This window comes from Montipora foliosa, chromosome 2 (genome assembly GCF_036669935.1).
Source record: "Montipora foliosa isolate CH-2021 chromosome 2, ASM3666993v2, whole genome shotgun sequence".
NCBI classification, from domain to species: Eukaryota; Metazoa; Cnidaria; class Anthozoa; order Scleractinia; family Acroporidae; genus Montipora; species Montipora foliosa.
Window position 1 is genome coordinate 51,886,097 of NC_090870.1, and position 13,425 is coordinate 51,899,521.

The window sequence follows — 13,425 nt, forward strand, 5'->3', positions numbered from 1 at the left end:
CATCACATTTATTTTGTAAAGAGCTAATCAGTCTCCACTGATGACATCAAATCTTGTAAAACTAGAACAGAACTATATACACAAGATGGCAGTGAACACGATCGCTAATATGGCTAGTTGCACAAAGGATATAAGCTAGACCACTACAAGAAACAAAACTGTTTAACAATAAAAAACAATAAAACGCAATAGACAGAAAACTCATCTTCGCAGTCAATGGTACACTGAGCGGGAGGCTGTTTGTTCGCAGTGAAGATGGTAAAAGCGTGAGGCCACTTGTTCGCTGTGCCAATGTTTTTACTTTGTCTTCAGAAGATTCCAATATGGCACCATTTGTTTGTGGAGTTATTTTCTTTGTCGCTGTCATCTTCAAAGTAGTTCTAAATAAAGTACCCGCTGCTCATTAAAGAATTTGTATTTTGACTTGTATCACTTTCAATAGTTGCGTCCATTTCTGTTACATTTGATTATATTCTTGTTTCATCCAGTTCACGGAACGACTTGTTTCGAAGCTGACGCTTGACATCTTTTAGTGTGGGTCTACTGCGAAAAGCCTATGCCTTTCTTTGTATGTGTTTTGAGCGCCCCAAGAAGAAATCGATTAAGCCAACGCAACCTCGATCTATCCCAAACAACGCATCGCAGTGATCCTCATCATCTTGGATTACGTGGATTGCTTTAAATAACCAATGTAAACAGCGCCACGTGGCTTCTATTGTGCGTTACCCAATCAAAACACCGCCACGTGCTTTCTATTGTGCATTTTGCTGCAAAGGAAAAACATTAAACTGAAATCAAACGTATTTTATAACTCGTGCCCCTACGGGCCCGAGTAATAAGGGATACATTATGTACTTATTTGCTTTCGTATATTACCACTGACCACTTGTAATGGACAGTTACAGCAATACGCATGCTTGCGACGGTCAGCCAGCTGACATTAAGTACCACAGGCTTAAGAAATACCGGCTTAATCGCTTAAAAGCGAAAAGAAAACTGTCAGCTTACGTTGGTTAGTTGGCAGGGAAACATGTATTTGAAGACGTATTTTTTATTCGTCTTTTTCGGTTTTACAGCGATAACTGCCCTGGATAGCGACCATGGCGGTATCGCCGTAGAGCATAATCATGGTCACGGGGAGTCTGACAAAGGAGAAGCAGATTTTGAAGAAGAGGGACACTTCCATCACCACCATGATCATCATGGACACAGTCACGAGTTTCACCATCATCACAGCCATGAAGATCATCAAGGCCATGTCCACGATTTTCATCATGATCATAGCCATGAACATTTCGAGCATCCTGCAAAGAAATATCAGAGGGAAGCCCAAGTTCCTCGTGCTTCTCGGCCAGGTGGCAACCACGGACACCATCATCACGGTCATAGTCATGATTCACACCATGGACACAGCCATGATTCTCACCATGGCCATGAACATTTCGAACAACCAGCCAAGAAATATCAGAAGGAAGCTCAAGTTCCAAAAAAAGCTCCTTCCTCAGAGAAATCGAAGCTTCCATCTCAACGTACCGGGCAGAGAGAAAAGTGGACCAAGTGGCTTCAAGCGATCGCCGCTACTTTGCTCATCAGCGCAGCTCCATTCTTTATTCTTTTCTTTATCCCACTTCAGAGTAACGCAGCAGATCAGCAACCGCTGCTTAAAGTTCTTCTGGCGTTTGCTTCAGGGGGGCTTTTGGGAGATGCCTTCCTTCATTTGATTCCTCATGCAATTTCGCCTCACTCGCATCACGGGGAACACTCTCACAGCCACTCGCACGAAGCCCACGAAGGTGTTCACGACCATTCCTCGGAAATGGTAGTTGGCCTTTGGGTTCTAGCTGGGTTGATCGCGTTTCTGATGGTGGAGAAATTTGTCAGACTTGTCAAGGGAGGCCATGGACACTCTCATGCCCACGTCGTACCGCAGATGAACGATAAAAACGGTGATGTGGCGCACAAAGACGAGAGTCTGAGAGACGAGGACCCACCACTCGAAGAAAGCGATCAGGGATTGAAGGAAAACAAGGAGTCAGACGATGTAAAACAAAGCGAAAAAAGTGAAACAGAAACTGCACCAGGTAAAATCGTAAATCCAAACCAAAAATGCAACTTCTTATCACGTTTTCTAAATTTTTAATTTTTTCACAGCAACACAATTTTTTACCTTCTAAAAATCCCTTTTAATCAACTGTGGTTCTTATTAAGGGCGTAAGTGTGTCTATTTTAATTTTCAGTCAATGAATACTGTGCGAATGTTTATTTTCTCTTCAGGGAAATTGTGTCACGCTTTCCACTCGCGTGTAAAATGTACAAAGCTCGAATTCAATGAACAATAATTATTGAAACCAGTTCGCAATAGTCCTTATCCAGCTGTATCTTTCCCACGAAATCACTCCTTTTTGGATTCTCGCTTTCGATGGCTTTGATCACCTTTTAATAGTTTCAAGAGAGATCCTATGTCGAAGAAAGACGTATGCAAATTTCAAGCTTTGCCAACGTGTCAGAGCGAAATTGATCCTTGGTGGTTGAACAAATACAGCCACGTATTGTTTGGGTAATTTTTGTTTCTTGTTTTTCACAATTTGGCCGAATTTGAGAAGTCCTGTACTGATTTCTTGAGTTTTTCCCGGTTTTAATAGAATATGGCTGTTATTGCAAAAAAAGCTTCTTTTGGCATAAAATTGAAGGAATTTCTCATATTACCAATGATTTAAGACTTGATCCAAGGGGGAGGGGATTAACATTTCTTCCCTTGAAAATTCCACAAACCTTTGCTAACACAAACAAAATGTTCAGACAATTTTGTAGACAATGTTTGCAGCCTCTCCCCCTCCCCCTCCCCCTTTGTTGGGTATTTTTGTGGTCCTAACTCAGCACCAATGCAGGTTTGGTTGTAACAAGATTAAGAAGTCTTAGTAACTCTTTGATTTAGTTTGCAGTTAATTATCATTGCCAACCAGAAAGAAAATTTGAAATGTGAAAAATTGTAAGCTGTTATTCCAATTCAAAATTTTTGTCATTTGACGGTGAAAGGTCAAAAGAACACAGGTTGACTACAATCTTGAACGGTCTAAATTGGAACAGAAATGCTCCCTTACCCCTATATCAAGGATGTAGCCATATGAAGGCCAAAACGCACCATTTTCTCATCATTGATTTTGGTGGAAGGGGTGGTCTCAATTTTCCATTTCATCTGTCCAAGATTGTGGGTTTGCAACATAAATACTGACCTGTTTGCTCTGTAGTTGTTGTAAACCATTGTTTTTGAAGAGGTTCTTGCAATAGAAAACTTGTCTCTTAAGGCGCGTTTACACGACAGAGCAAACATGGCACGAGCCCGACAAAAACTGGAACGGTTCCAACAGTTTTTACAAAGAAACAGTGAAATTTTATCCGTTCCGCGACATGTCCATAGGCACCTATGGACCTGTCGCGGAAGGGATAAAAGTTGACTGTTTCTTTGTAAAAACTGTTGGAGCCGTTCCAGTTTTTATCAGGCCCGTGCCATTTTTTTTCTGTCGGGTAAACGCCCCTTTATTCCATGGTTTGACAAATTCATACAATATTGAGAGATACTTAATCCTTTGTGGTTGTAGCTTTCCTTGCCCCCCTGGAATGGTGGCAGCTAAATTCTGGTCATCTTTCAAAACTTTGCTTTTTAATTAAATGTTAAACCTTTGAATTAGATGTAGTTACAGTACACAATGTATGTACTGTTCCCAGAAAATGGTCCATATCATTGTACAATAACATTTGTCACATCTGCAAAATGCTTTTTTAAATCAATTTTACTAAAGCTTAAGGAGGCTCGAAAGGGTTTTCAGCTGAGCGCGCGCGCGTAAGCCACACACGCAATTCGTAAGCTGCTTGCGTCAGCTTATGATTTAAATGGGTCACCAGAAATAAACAAATACCGCTAGTTTCGCTTACCTTTCTCCAATTCCTATATACATGGCATATAAATAGAGATCTCCTATTCACGAAAACTACGAAAATTCTACTTAAACGGTTTAATAGTTACTTAAATCCGTTTGTGTAGACCTGTAGCTCCACTCGCGCGCGGACTCGAATGAGCGGGTGACGCATGCGTAAATGCTGATCTTGTAACCCCCTAATTTTTCCTGATTTTGCAACTTTACTCGTTTATATCTCTGCTTCTGGACGGTGAATTTTTTTTATTTTTTGCATGTTAGCTTAGATTAATTTAAACCGTTTGTCTTTCAAATTTAAAAAAATTCTGTAGGTGAAAAAAAAAATTAGAGACACAATTCAAAAAAACTTATTTTTCTGAAAAACTGACCTACAGATTTTGTTGAATTTTAAATATTTTAGAGAGTATTTCTAACATTATCTGGTAACGATGAATGGGAAAATTTCACCGTCCCGTTTCTTCAAAAAGGACCACATATGTTGATTTTAAGGCTCAAAGAAATGCCTAATATCGTTGCCATGGTAACATTATTTTGGAGGAAAACATAATGTGAGAAATCTACGATAGGTACTTGATACCCTGGCCAAGTTTCGTCTTGATATGATTGCCCTAACTGTATCTAAGGACAGAATATGTTTATTTGTTTGAAAAAAGGAGAAACTATTTCGAGCCTCCTTAAAATAATCAAGTGCCTAGTTGACCATAGTGAGGAATTGTAATGATTTGTCAGATCACATTTTTAGTTCTTACAAAATTATTAAAAGTGGAACATTGTTTGGATGATTTCAGAAATAGCCTATTTTTTGCCATGCTTTTGAAGCCAAAACATTTATTTTATCTTTTGACCTCAAGTTGGGTTATAGGCACATGTCTGAAATATTTTGAAGAAGTGTATCTTGAATATGGTGTAGAGACGAGTTACACAGAGATTTTATTCATGTGGGGCAGTTTCAGGGGTGAAAATGGTTACTAAAGATACATATATGCTTTGTCAATTAAGTCATAGAAAATGCACTCTTAATCTTGCAGTTCCACATCATGATCATGGTGAAGAAATTAAGGTGGCTGGCTACTTGAACCTAGCTGCAGATTTCACTCATAATTTCACTGATGGACTTGCCATTGGGGCATCATTTCTCGTTAGCCGCAACCTTGGCATAATCACCACCCTTACAATTCTTCTCCATGAAGTTCCCCACGAGATTGGGGACTTTGCAATTCTAGTTCAGTCAGGATGCAACAAAAGAAAGGTAAACTTGTAGCATTTGCAAGATTCTAAGAACATAAATTGACTACTTGCAGGCAAGTTTGGATTTAGTCTTGCCAAAACAGAATTTGTTGAGTTGATAGCATTCCCAAAAAGCGTTTCCATGGGAGAACTTGCAAGATTTTCAAAATTTTGACTGCATGAAAATATGGCAAGACATTTTTCACATGGCCAAAACATTGAAAATCTGGCATGTTCCCGCACGGAAATGCTTGCTATGCAGGTTGTTGTCTTGAAGATGTGGTTTGTCATTGTTTCGTGTGTGAAATGATCTTCTTGGCAGGTACAAAACACAGGTCACAATTAAGTCACAGGTCATTGTTTTATAAATATTCACTAAAACTAACCATAGGCCTAAACAAAGTTTTAGGGCCTAATGTTACTATAGCACTGATAAATGGTTAGCATTGTTTCTGTGTTGGTAAAAGAATGACAGGTCTGTGATCTTTGTTTTGTACTTTCCTGCCCTGATCTTCCCTATTTTCCTGAACCTTTTTTTTCAGGCAATGTTACTTCAACTAACGACAGCAACAGGAGCGCTTGCTGGAACGTTCTGTGGCTTACTAGCTGAAAACATAGGAGATTCTGCCACACTATGGATCCTGCCTTTCACAGCAGGGGGATTCATTTATATTGCTACAGTGTCCGTCATTCCTGCGTTACTGGAAGACACCAAAATAGGACAGACAATAAAAGAGCTCATAGGATTGTTTGTGGGTGTTATGATGATGGTGCTTATTGCTAAATTCGAATAACTTAAATTTAGATAAGTTGATATGTAGAAGAACACATTAAAGTGTTGGAATATTTTTTTGGGTACCATTTATTTTAAGCCCTGAGTAAAAAAAATATATATTAATTTAATGAGGTTGCACAACCAGCCCAAACCCCAGGCCTAATGTTGAAACAGTATTGGTGAATGTGTGAAGATATGTCCAGCCTCTAATTAGATGCACATGGATTTCAATAAGCATCATGAATTGTTCCCTCCCCCTCGGAATACAAAAAATACGGTGACAATAATTATTCCACGAGTACACGTTGATTATGAGATTGTCAATAGCCAACAAGGCATGTAGTGCCGAGTTGGCTATAACCAGTCTCACATCCAACAAGCGTGAATGGAATAGTTGTTTTTATTAAATTCTCATTAAATTCTGAATGCTTGGACACTTGGAAATTAAAGCCAATCGGTTTCTAGGTGAGCAGCACTTGATGCAATCAGTTTCCATGTTACAGTAGGTCATACGGTATATGAGCTGATAACCGAGATTGAGTGAACCAATCAGAAAGCTAGAAATGGAATATCCAAGGTCAAGAATTTAATAAAGACAATATAATTAATGTCACAGTGTCCCCCAAATGCTGCTTCTCAAGTAAGTATAAACTGCTGCATTTTCCCTGACCTAAAAATAACTCTAATCTTCACCCTAACCTTATTGTTTAAAATAGGTAGGAAATGCTTAGACTTAAAGAGACACTTTGTGTTGGATATCAAACTTAGAGCGCTTTCCTTTTGTCAGAACTGGCTGGCCAGACCCATCAGTTTGCAAGGAAAATGAAAAAATTGAAGGAACAGCTGCACGATAGTCCCTCGTATTCTTCTGGAGGAGTATATATTATCCTCGAAGTGTGTTAATTTGAAAGAGTTGAAGAGTTAGTCCATCCAAATGCCCGGTCTGGCCGGTCAGTTCTGTCAGATGGAAAGTGTCCTCAGGCTTGGACATAGAGATACTTGTTCTTTTTTTATGAATGTTGCCTAACCTAGGAATATTCAGTCATGCATTTAACATTCCCACTAAATAAAATATTGGGCTAACATTGTTGTAATTTTTAGAAAAGGATTATGTTTTTAGTAACATTTTTTTTTGTTACTAAGTTGTGGGAAAGATCAAGAAAACAACCTTGTTTTCATGCAAGAATGAATTTACTAATAAGAATTATTATTACAGAAAAACAAAATAAATAAATTTTCATGATACAATTTTTACTATCATTATACCTCTCTGTTTACTGTTGTTTACCATTGAGGTGTCTGCTTAAAGTTAACCCATTGGCATCTCAAATGCCCTAGGACACCCTCAGTTGACGAGTAAAATCGTCTGCTGTTAGACAGAGTAAAATTTCACTCCCAGGGGTCATTGGGTTAATGGAGGGGACATAGATTTTGACAGCTTAACCCTTTGGCGTCCAAACCGGCCTAAACCAGCCAGACTATTTTACTCTGTCTATTGCCAGACGATTTTACTCGTCAATGGGGAACCCCTGGGAGTCAATGGGTTTATCACTCACTCACTGTCTCCATTAATACACTGTCAGTAAATGGCCACTCTTCTAATCTGGATAAAGTAAAATATGGTGTTTCCCAAGGATCCCTCCTAGGTCCAAGGCTTTATACTATTTACACTTGGAGATGTGTCAATGTATGCAGATGATTCCTCATTATACTGTGTGGGGAAGAACTTTGATCAGGTCTGCTTACAATTAAATAGCATTCTTGAGCCACTTCTGCTTTGGTGTACAATGAACAAAATCTGTGTCCCTCCCATAAAATCTGAAGTTATGATCCTTAGCAAAACAAGCTTCACTGGCCCTGCCCCTCCAATGTACTTTGGAAATAATTTTATTGACATTTTGACAACAGGCTTACATGGGCAATGCATGTAGACCATGTGAAGAAATCTTTTGCACAGAAATTGGGCGCATTAAAAAGAAAGAAGAAACTTCCCGTCAAAGTGCTGGAGGAAAATTACTTCAAATCCATTTTCCCAGGGGTAACTTATGGTATTGTGGTGTGGGGAACTGTAGCTCTTCTATTATGGACTCTTTAAACCCTGTTCAAGCAAGACCCACACAAGTTATCTACCAGGATGAAAACCTTGCAAAGTCAAATTGGCTGCCAATTTCGTGTATTATAAAAGAAGACTCCTCCTGATGCATGATGTTTTGAATGATAAAGCCTTATATCCCCATTTTAATTTGAGGTTGAAGAACAGACCTTCAGGTAGGGAAGGAACTTTATTAATAAGTTGATAATTTTTAACGCAAACGTTAAAAAGATAGTTTTAAAAATATTTTATGTAGGCTCTCAAAACATAAATAGCTTCTCATTTGAAGCACCCATGATAGCTATGAAAGACTGAAATTTTGTATATTTTGAAGTTTTATTACAGTTTCAGCTGAAATTTTTGTTTTTCAATGATCTTCATTTTATTAATTTGACACGGAATTTATTTCTAACTTAATTATTGTGTTCGACGAAGGAGAGCGCTTCCTAATTTCGTGGGTCTCCTGTGAACGCTAGCGAAAGCTCTGAGGGTTTTTTGGGCTTTCTATCGGGCGGTCAGTTATGATGTCACATTCTCGTTGCGCAAAGGATTCTGCCTCGTGCGACACAAAATTCTGTCTTCTTCGCTAACATCGGGTGTTGGCGGACGTGTTGTTGAAGAATTTCGTAGCTGCTGCTGTTTTCTCGGTAAGTTCTTTTTTCAATTTTGTTGAAGAATTTCGTAGCTTCTTATCAAAGCCTGAGGGAATTTCCTGCTATGTTTTTTGTATGATTTTCGCTAAATTCATTGAACTTCAAACGCACTTATTAATCTTTGATTACTCCTAGTAGTTAGTTGTATACTTAAACACCATAGGATTTTCTGTATAAATTATTTTGTGTACTGTTTTACGTTTTATTAGTTATTGTAGGTCGTCCACCTCAGCCTCATTGGTTGCCAATAAAATATTGTAACCTGCATCATCCACTGCAAATCACACACCCCTTGCCACATTGTCACTCAACCACCTCTTATTGATTGACGCATTCAAATTATTGTTCATTTACGGAAAAATGTTCGTTCAGTAACCATCCATGGAAGAGACATTTCCATTCCAGTGCACATAGAAGCTCTGGGTGTTCAATGTGATTGTGAGATAACATTGTTCTTGGGCGATTTCCTGAGTCTGTAGTACATGTAAGCAGTCACCCCTGACAACGCATACCTGGTGACACAACAGGAAAGATAGGAAAACATTAGCTTTGCCATGATTTTTTATTGTTTCGTTCCATACACATTTTTGTATTAACAAAAAGTCATTTTGCACACAACAAATTGTTTGAGAAACATCTTTTTTGGAAATTATTAAAAACCGTCCTGGTATGAAAAAAAAACGGAGTTGTATCGAGCGTCTTTACTGGGTACTTTTGTGAAACAAGAAACTTCAATCTCTGATTGGTTTTGTTGGATTATGTTCATACTGTGGGTGAATAGAGCAGTTTTCAAATGACAGTCAAAAGTACTTACACGATTGCAATTAATTGCAGCTATGCTCAGTGATTGGTTTAAAAATCTTGTGCAAGTTTATCAGCCAATGAGAAGGAAAACCAAACCAATTGCCACTTGCACATGCGATTTTTCCCACGCTTCGAGAAAGTTACATGGAATTGCTACAAATTTGGATTGGTTCTTTGTGCTGTTCGCACCTGCTGTGTGATTGGTCAAAGCAATTACTTTGGTATTTGTTTCACAGCCCCTGTTCCCGAGCTTTTTTCGAGTTGACCAATAGAACTTCCAAATTTTGAAATAAGTTTTAAGTATTGCAGAACTTGATAGAACCAAATTGATGCTGCATACCATGTAATGATATATTGAAGATGCTCATTTCGAAGATATACTCGAGTCTGGCCTCCTATTGGTCCACCATGAACTGTACTGGCTGAAAGGCAAGGTTAAGCTGGGGTTGTAGTCATTTTGGCACAAAAACGTTTCGCTATTAAACAACCAGCCACCATCCATTTTTTGTTCTCAGTACTTGACAAAATTGTGGCATCAAATGATGGCGAATCTTTATAGCAGCGAATAAACATAGCACGGCTAAGCAGGGGGGTTCTTTGAAAGTTAGGCATTTGACAATGTGACCAGCCGCACACACAAAATTGCAATCACATCTCCACCATTTACACATGTCAGTAAGACAAAAACAACAACATATTAAGTAGTGCTTGATTTTTCTCTACGCACTGATTGTTGCTTAACTTAAGTTCCTTGTTGAACTGCAATGAGCTTTCTAACTTTCATTTCACATCCGTTCGGTAATTCAAAGATGTGTAAAAACTTCATATATTCTATAAACGTAACCTCAATTCAAAATGTCACTTTTACCAGAATCAGCATCCACAAGAATTGGCAAGGAGCCTGTTCTCTCAGCCATAGCATCTACATCGCGTGAAAACCACTGATTTTTTTGAGGATCGTTTTGGGCTTGGAATGGCTGCCTCTAAACAGACCACAAAAAAGTTTTTATTACGTATAGAATAAATGAGATATTAATTTAAAAACACAACCCTAAACCCTAATCACATATCCTAAAGATACATAGATAGGTATTACATGTACTGTTTAAGTCTTTGCGGGAAATCCTGCGGACGTTGTTGGCATGAAATTGTAGAATGAGTGGATGCACGTTTAATGGGACTTATGGTCCAGGGCCCGGTTGTTCAAAAGCCGATTAATACTAACCGCAGATTAAAATTTAACCAAGGAGTTTAGTTCTCCTCTCCCAAATGCTATTCAACACTGATATTCGGCAAAACTTTAGTTTAGAAGAAGTCAATCTTGAAAAATAAGCAAATGAAACTTTCACCGAAAAGTTGAAAACATGAAGCAAAAGTTTACACTAATCCTGGATTAAGTTAATCGGCTTTCGAACAACCGGGCCCAGGACTATAATCCTGTTGAGTGTGCCTTCTGTCACTATTTATGTATTCATCCAGTTGACTGTGCTTGCTTGCTTGTTTATGTCTTCCTCTCTTTCTTGCACCATGCTTTGGTTCCCAGATTAGTAGTTCTCTTACCACCTCATCCTTTCTTCTCCAACAGTGTCCTATAAAGCGCAGTCTCCTGATCTTCAGTGTATCTGTAATCTTAGGATGGTTCCCGTACAGTTCTTTGTTGGTTTTATGCTCCTTCCAGGAAGTAAATAAAATTACCAGCCTGTTTAGGAGACTTCTCAAAGGTGCACTTCATGGGAAATATTCATATTTTGTTCAGTTTTAAAAGTTGAGGATTTATATATTATATATGTAGACATCCCCACGTTAATTAAAAAAAATTCAAAAATCAAAATTTTCACCAAGTTAAGCCAGCATAATTTCCTCACTTACATGTAACTTAGAATCATTCATTTCTGGTATTCTTGACTAGACCTATTTGCTACGTACTATAATTTAACAAAAAAGGAATATTGACCTTCTCTCCCTGTCTGATGAAGCCAACAAATTCTATTTCTTGTTCAATCTGTGAATGCAATTTAAAATAACTCCTTCAATAAGGGAAACGTAAAATAGACCAGCATACTTGGAAACGTTGTTCTAAGAGTTCTGAAATTTTCTTAATATTCCATCCCTTTGTTTTGTCAAAATATGGGTAAATTTGAGGGCTAAACTTTGAATAACCTGCACAAATAATAGCGAAAATATGGTAAGGCATATGTGCAAGAAAATTTGGTTTTGGTCACCATACTACAGTACACCCCTCCAGTATGCCAATGTAACCAGTATCACGTGACCATATTGCGGGCTCAAGTTTAGAGCTCATCGAGGTCAGCTGTTTTTTTTTGGTAAGTACTTCATGTATCCCTTATTTTAGTTGACTGCTGACCAGGTACTGCGTTTTGATTGGATCGCAGGCTCAAGCCAGATTAAAATATTAACACCCTGGGAGCTCTGGGTTAAAGCTTGGCTAAATCTATATAATTATTAGTTTCAGTTGATGAAGTGGTATGCAATAATTAATCAAATTGGTCACTAATATGATAATAGCCGTCGGAGAGAAAATTTAGAATAATATTTGATAATCTGTTCTCATTATTGAATATTACCACCAAAGGTTTAAACAAGGTAATCCACCAAAATGGCAATCATGCACTATCATAAATACTGTACGTCACCTTGAAACAATCTGTCTTAATAGAAAAAATTGTCGTAAACAGTAACCTGTCCATCCAGTCTTTTCTCTGGTTTAATTTTGTCCTTGGGTACCCATCCCCTGTTGACCAAGATTCTCTGCCTGAAAAACATCACTCAATAAAATTATTAATATGATGCCCACCCATGCCATTTTGAGTTCATCAAGTTGTTTTTTTTTGTCACAAAAGTAATGATAATTGAGACCAGGGGACATCTTTTCCAGAAAATTACAATGGTTAAAAAACCAATAATTTAAAATTATTATCCAAATTAAAACTACCAGTAATAATAGGATCATTCACAATGTTATAGGTTCGGGTTCATTTATAAAGTTTACTTTGGAGAGTTTTAATCAATTCAAAAGGAAAAATATGTACTTTTGATCATGTGATAAGCACTTGCTAGTGTCACTAACAATCAAATTTAAGACCATTCAACAGTGTTCAAGGGGCACTGTTAATATGGAACAATCATCACCTAAAGTAAAATTAATACAGACTGTCCAACAAATCAATGATAATAATAAGAACAATAATAATAATAATAATAATAATAATAATAATAATAATAATAATAATGATATTATTATTATTACATGAGTTATTATTACTATTATTATTATTATAATTATTATTATTAAATGTCAATAAAATCTCATATAAATCTATAATTATATACATCTGTACCAGCTATGAATGCGTCCAAAAATTAACAAATTAAATAAGCAATGATGTCTTGATAGGTACAGTGTACCTTCTGTTATTCTTGCAAGACGAACAGGTATACATTGGCATCATTAGAACACAACAGATGTGTCATTTTTTACTTTGAAATAGCTCACCTACTCCCTGTTATCTCAAATGGTGTGATTATGTGTGCTCCAGATTTTGGTCTCCTTCCCAGGCCTCCTCCAGAATGTTCACCCTCGTTTAGGGATCTTGGTAAGACATGGATCTCTCCTGCATGGTCGAACCTTCCCTGTAATCTTACACGGCGATATTCCAAATCTTTTGACCTCAGGTCATCAATACTAGAAAGAGAATTATTATTGATCAATTCATGGGAAAGCAAAGAACTTAATAAAGAACGGAACCAATATTTTTACAACTGGGCCATTATACAGGAGAGAAATAATTTTTATTAACTCCTTTGGTGACCATCATACTGAAACCACCTCACCTCCTTGGTCATCTCAGCTCTTTAGGAAGTCATTTTTTTATCTTTAATAACCTTTGCTATAACAGCACGCAAAATATTACTGCCTCG

At 37.6% G+C, this 13,425-nt stretch overlaps 2 protein-coding genes across 2 annotated transcripts in view; one reads left to right on the forward strand and one right to left on the reverse strand.

The window, feature by feature from the left end:
- The first annotated feature begins 956 nt into the window (after nt 1-956).
- Nucleotides 957-6,010, forward strand: LOC137993510 (zinc transporter Slc39a7-like). Its single transcript, XM_068839419.1, has 3 exons — nt 957-2,081; nt 4,964-5,184; nt 5,705-6,010. Exons 1-3 carry the CDS (start codon nt 1,031-1,033, stop codon nt 5,954-5,956), a joined length of 1,524 nt encoding a protein of 507 aa, XP_068695520.1. The 5' UTR covers nt 957-1,030; the 3' UTR covers nt 5,957-6,010.
- A 140-nt stretch (nt 6,011-6,150) lies between these two features.
- Nucleotides 6,151-13,425, reverse strand: part of LOC137993511 (surfeit locus protein 1-like) — a 9,903-nt gene continuing 2,628 nt past the window's right edge. The window contains exons 3-8 of the mRNA XM_068839420.1: nt 13,001-13,189; nt 12,187-12,259; nt 11,441-11,488; nt 10,355-10,469; nt 9,827-9,908; nt 6,151-9,194 (exon numbers count right to left, since the gene is read on the reverse strand). Coding sequence (XP_068695521.1) covers nt 9,110-9,194; nt 9,827-9,908; nt 10,355-10,469; nt 11,441-11,488; nt 12,187-12,259; nt 13,001-13,189 — 592 coding nt within the window. The 3' untranslated portion in view covers nt 6,151-9,109. The remainder of the gene's footprint in view (nt 9,195-9,826; nt 9,909-10,354; nt 10,470-11,440; nt 11,489-12,186; nt 12,260-13,000; nt 13,190-13,425) is intronic.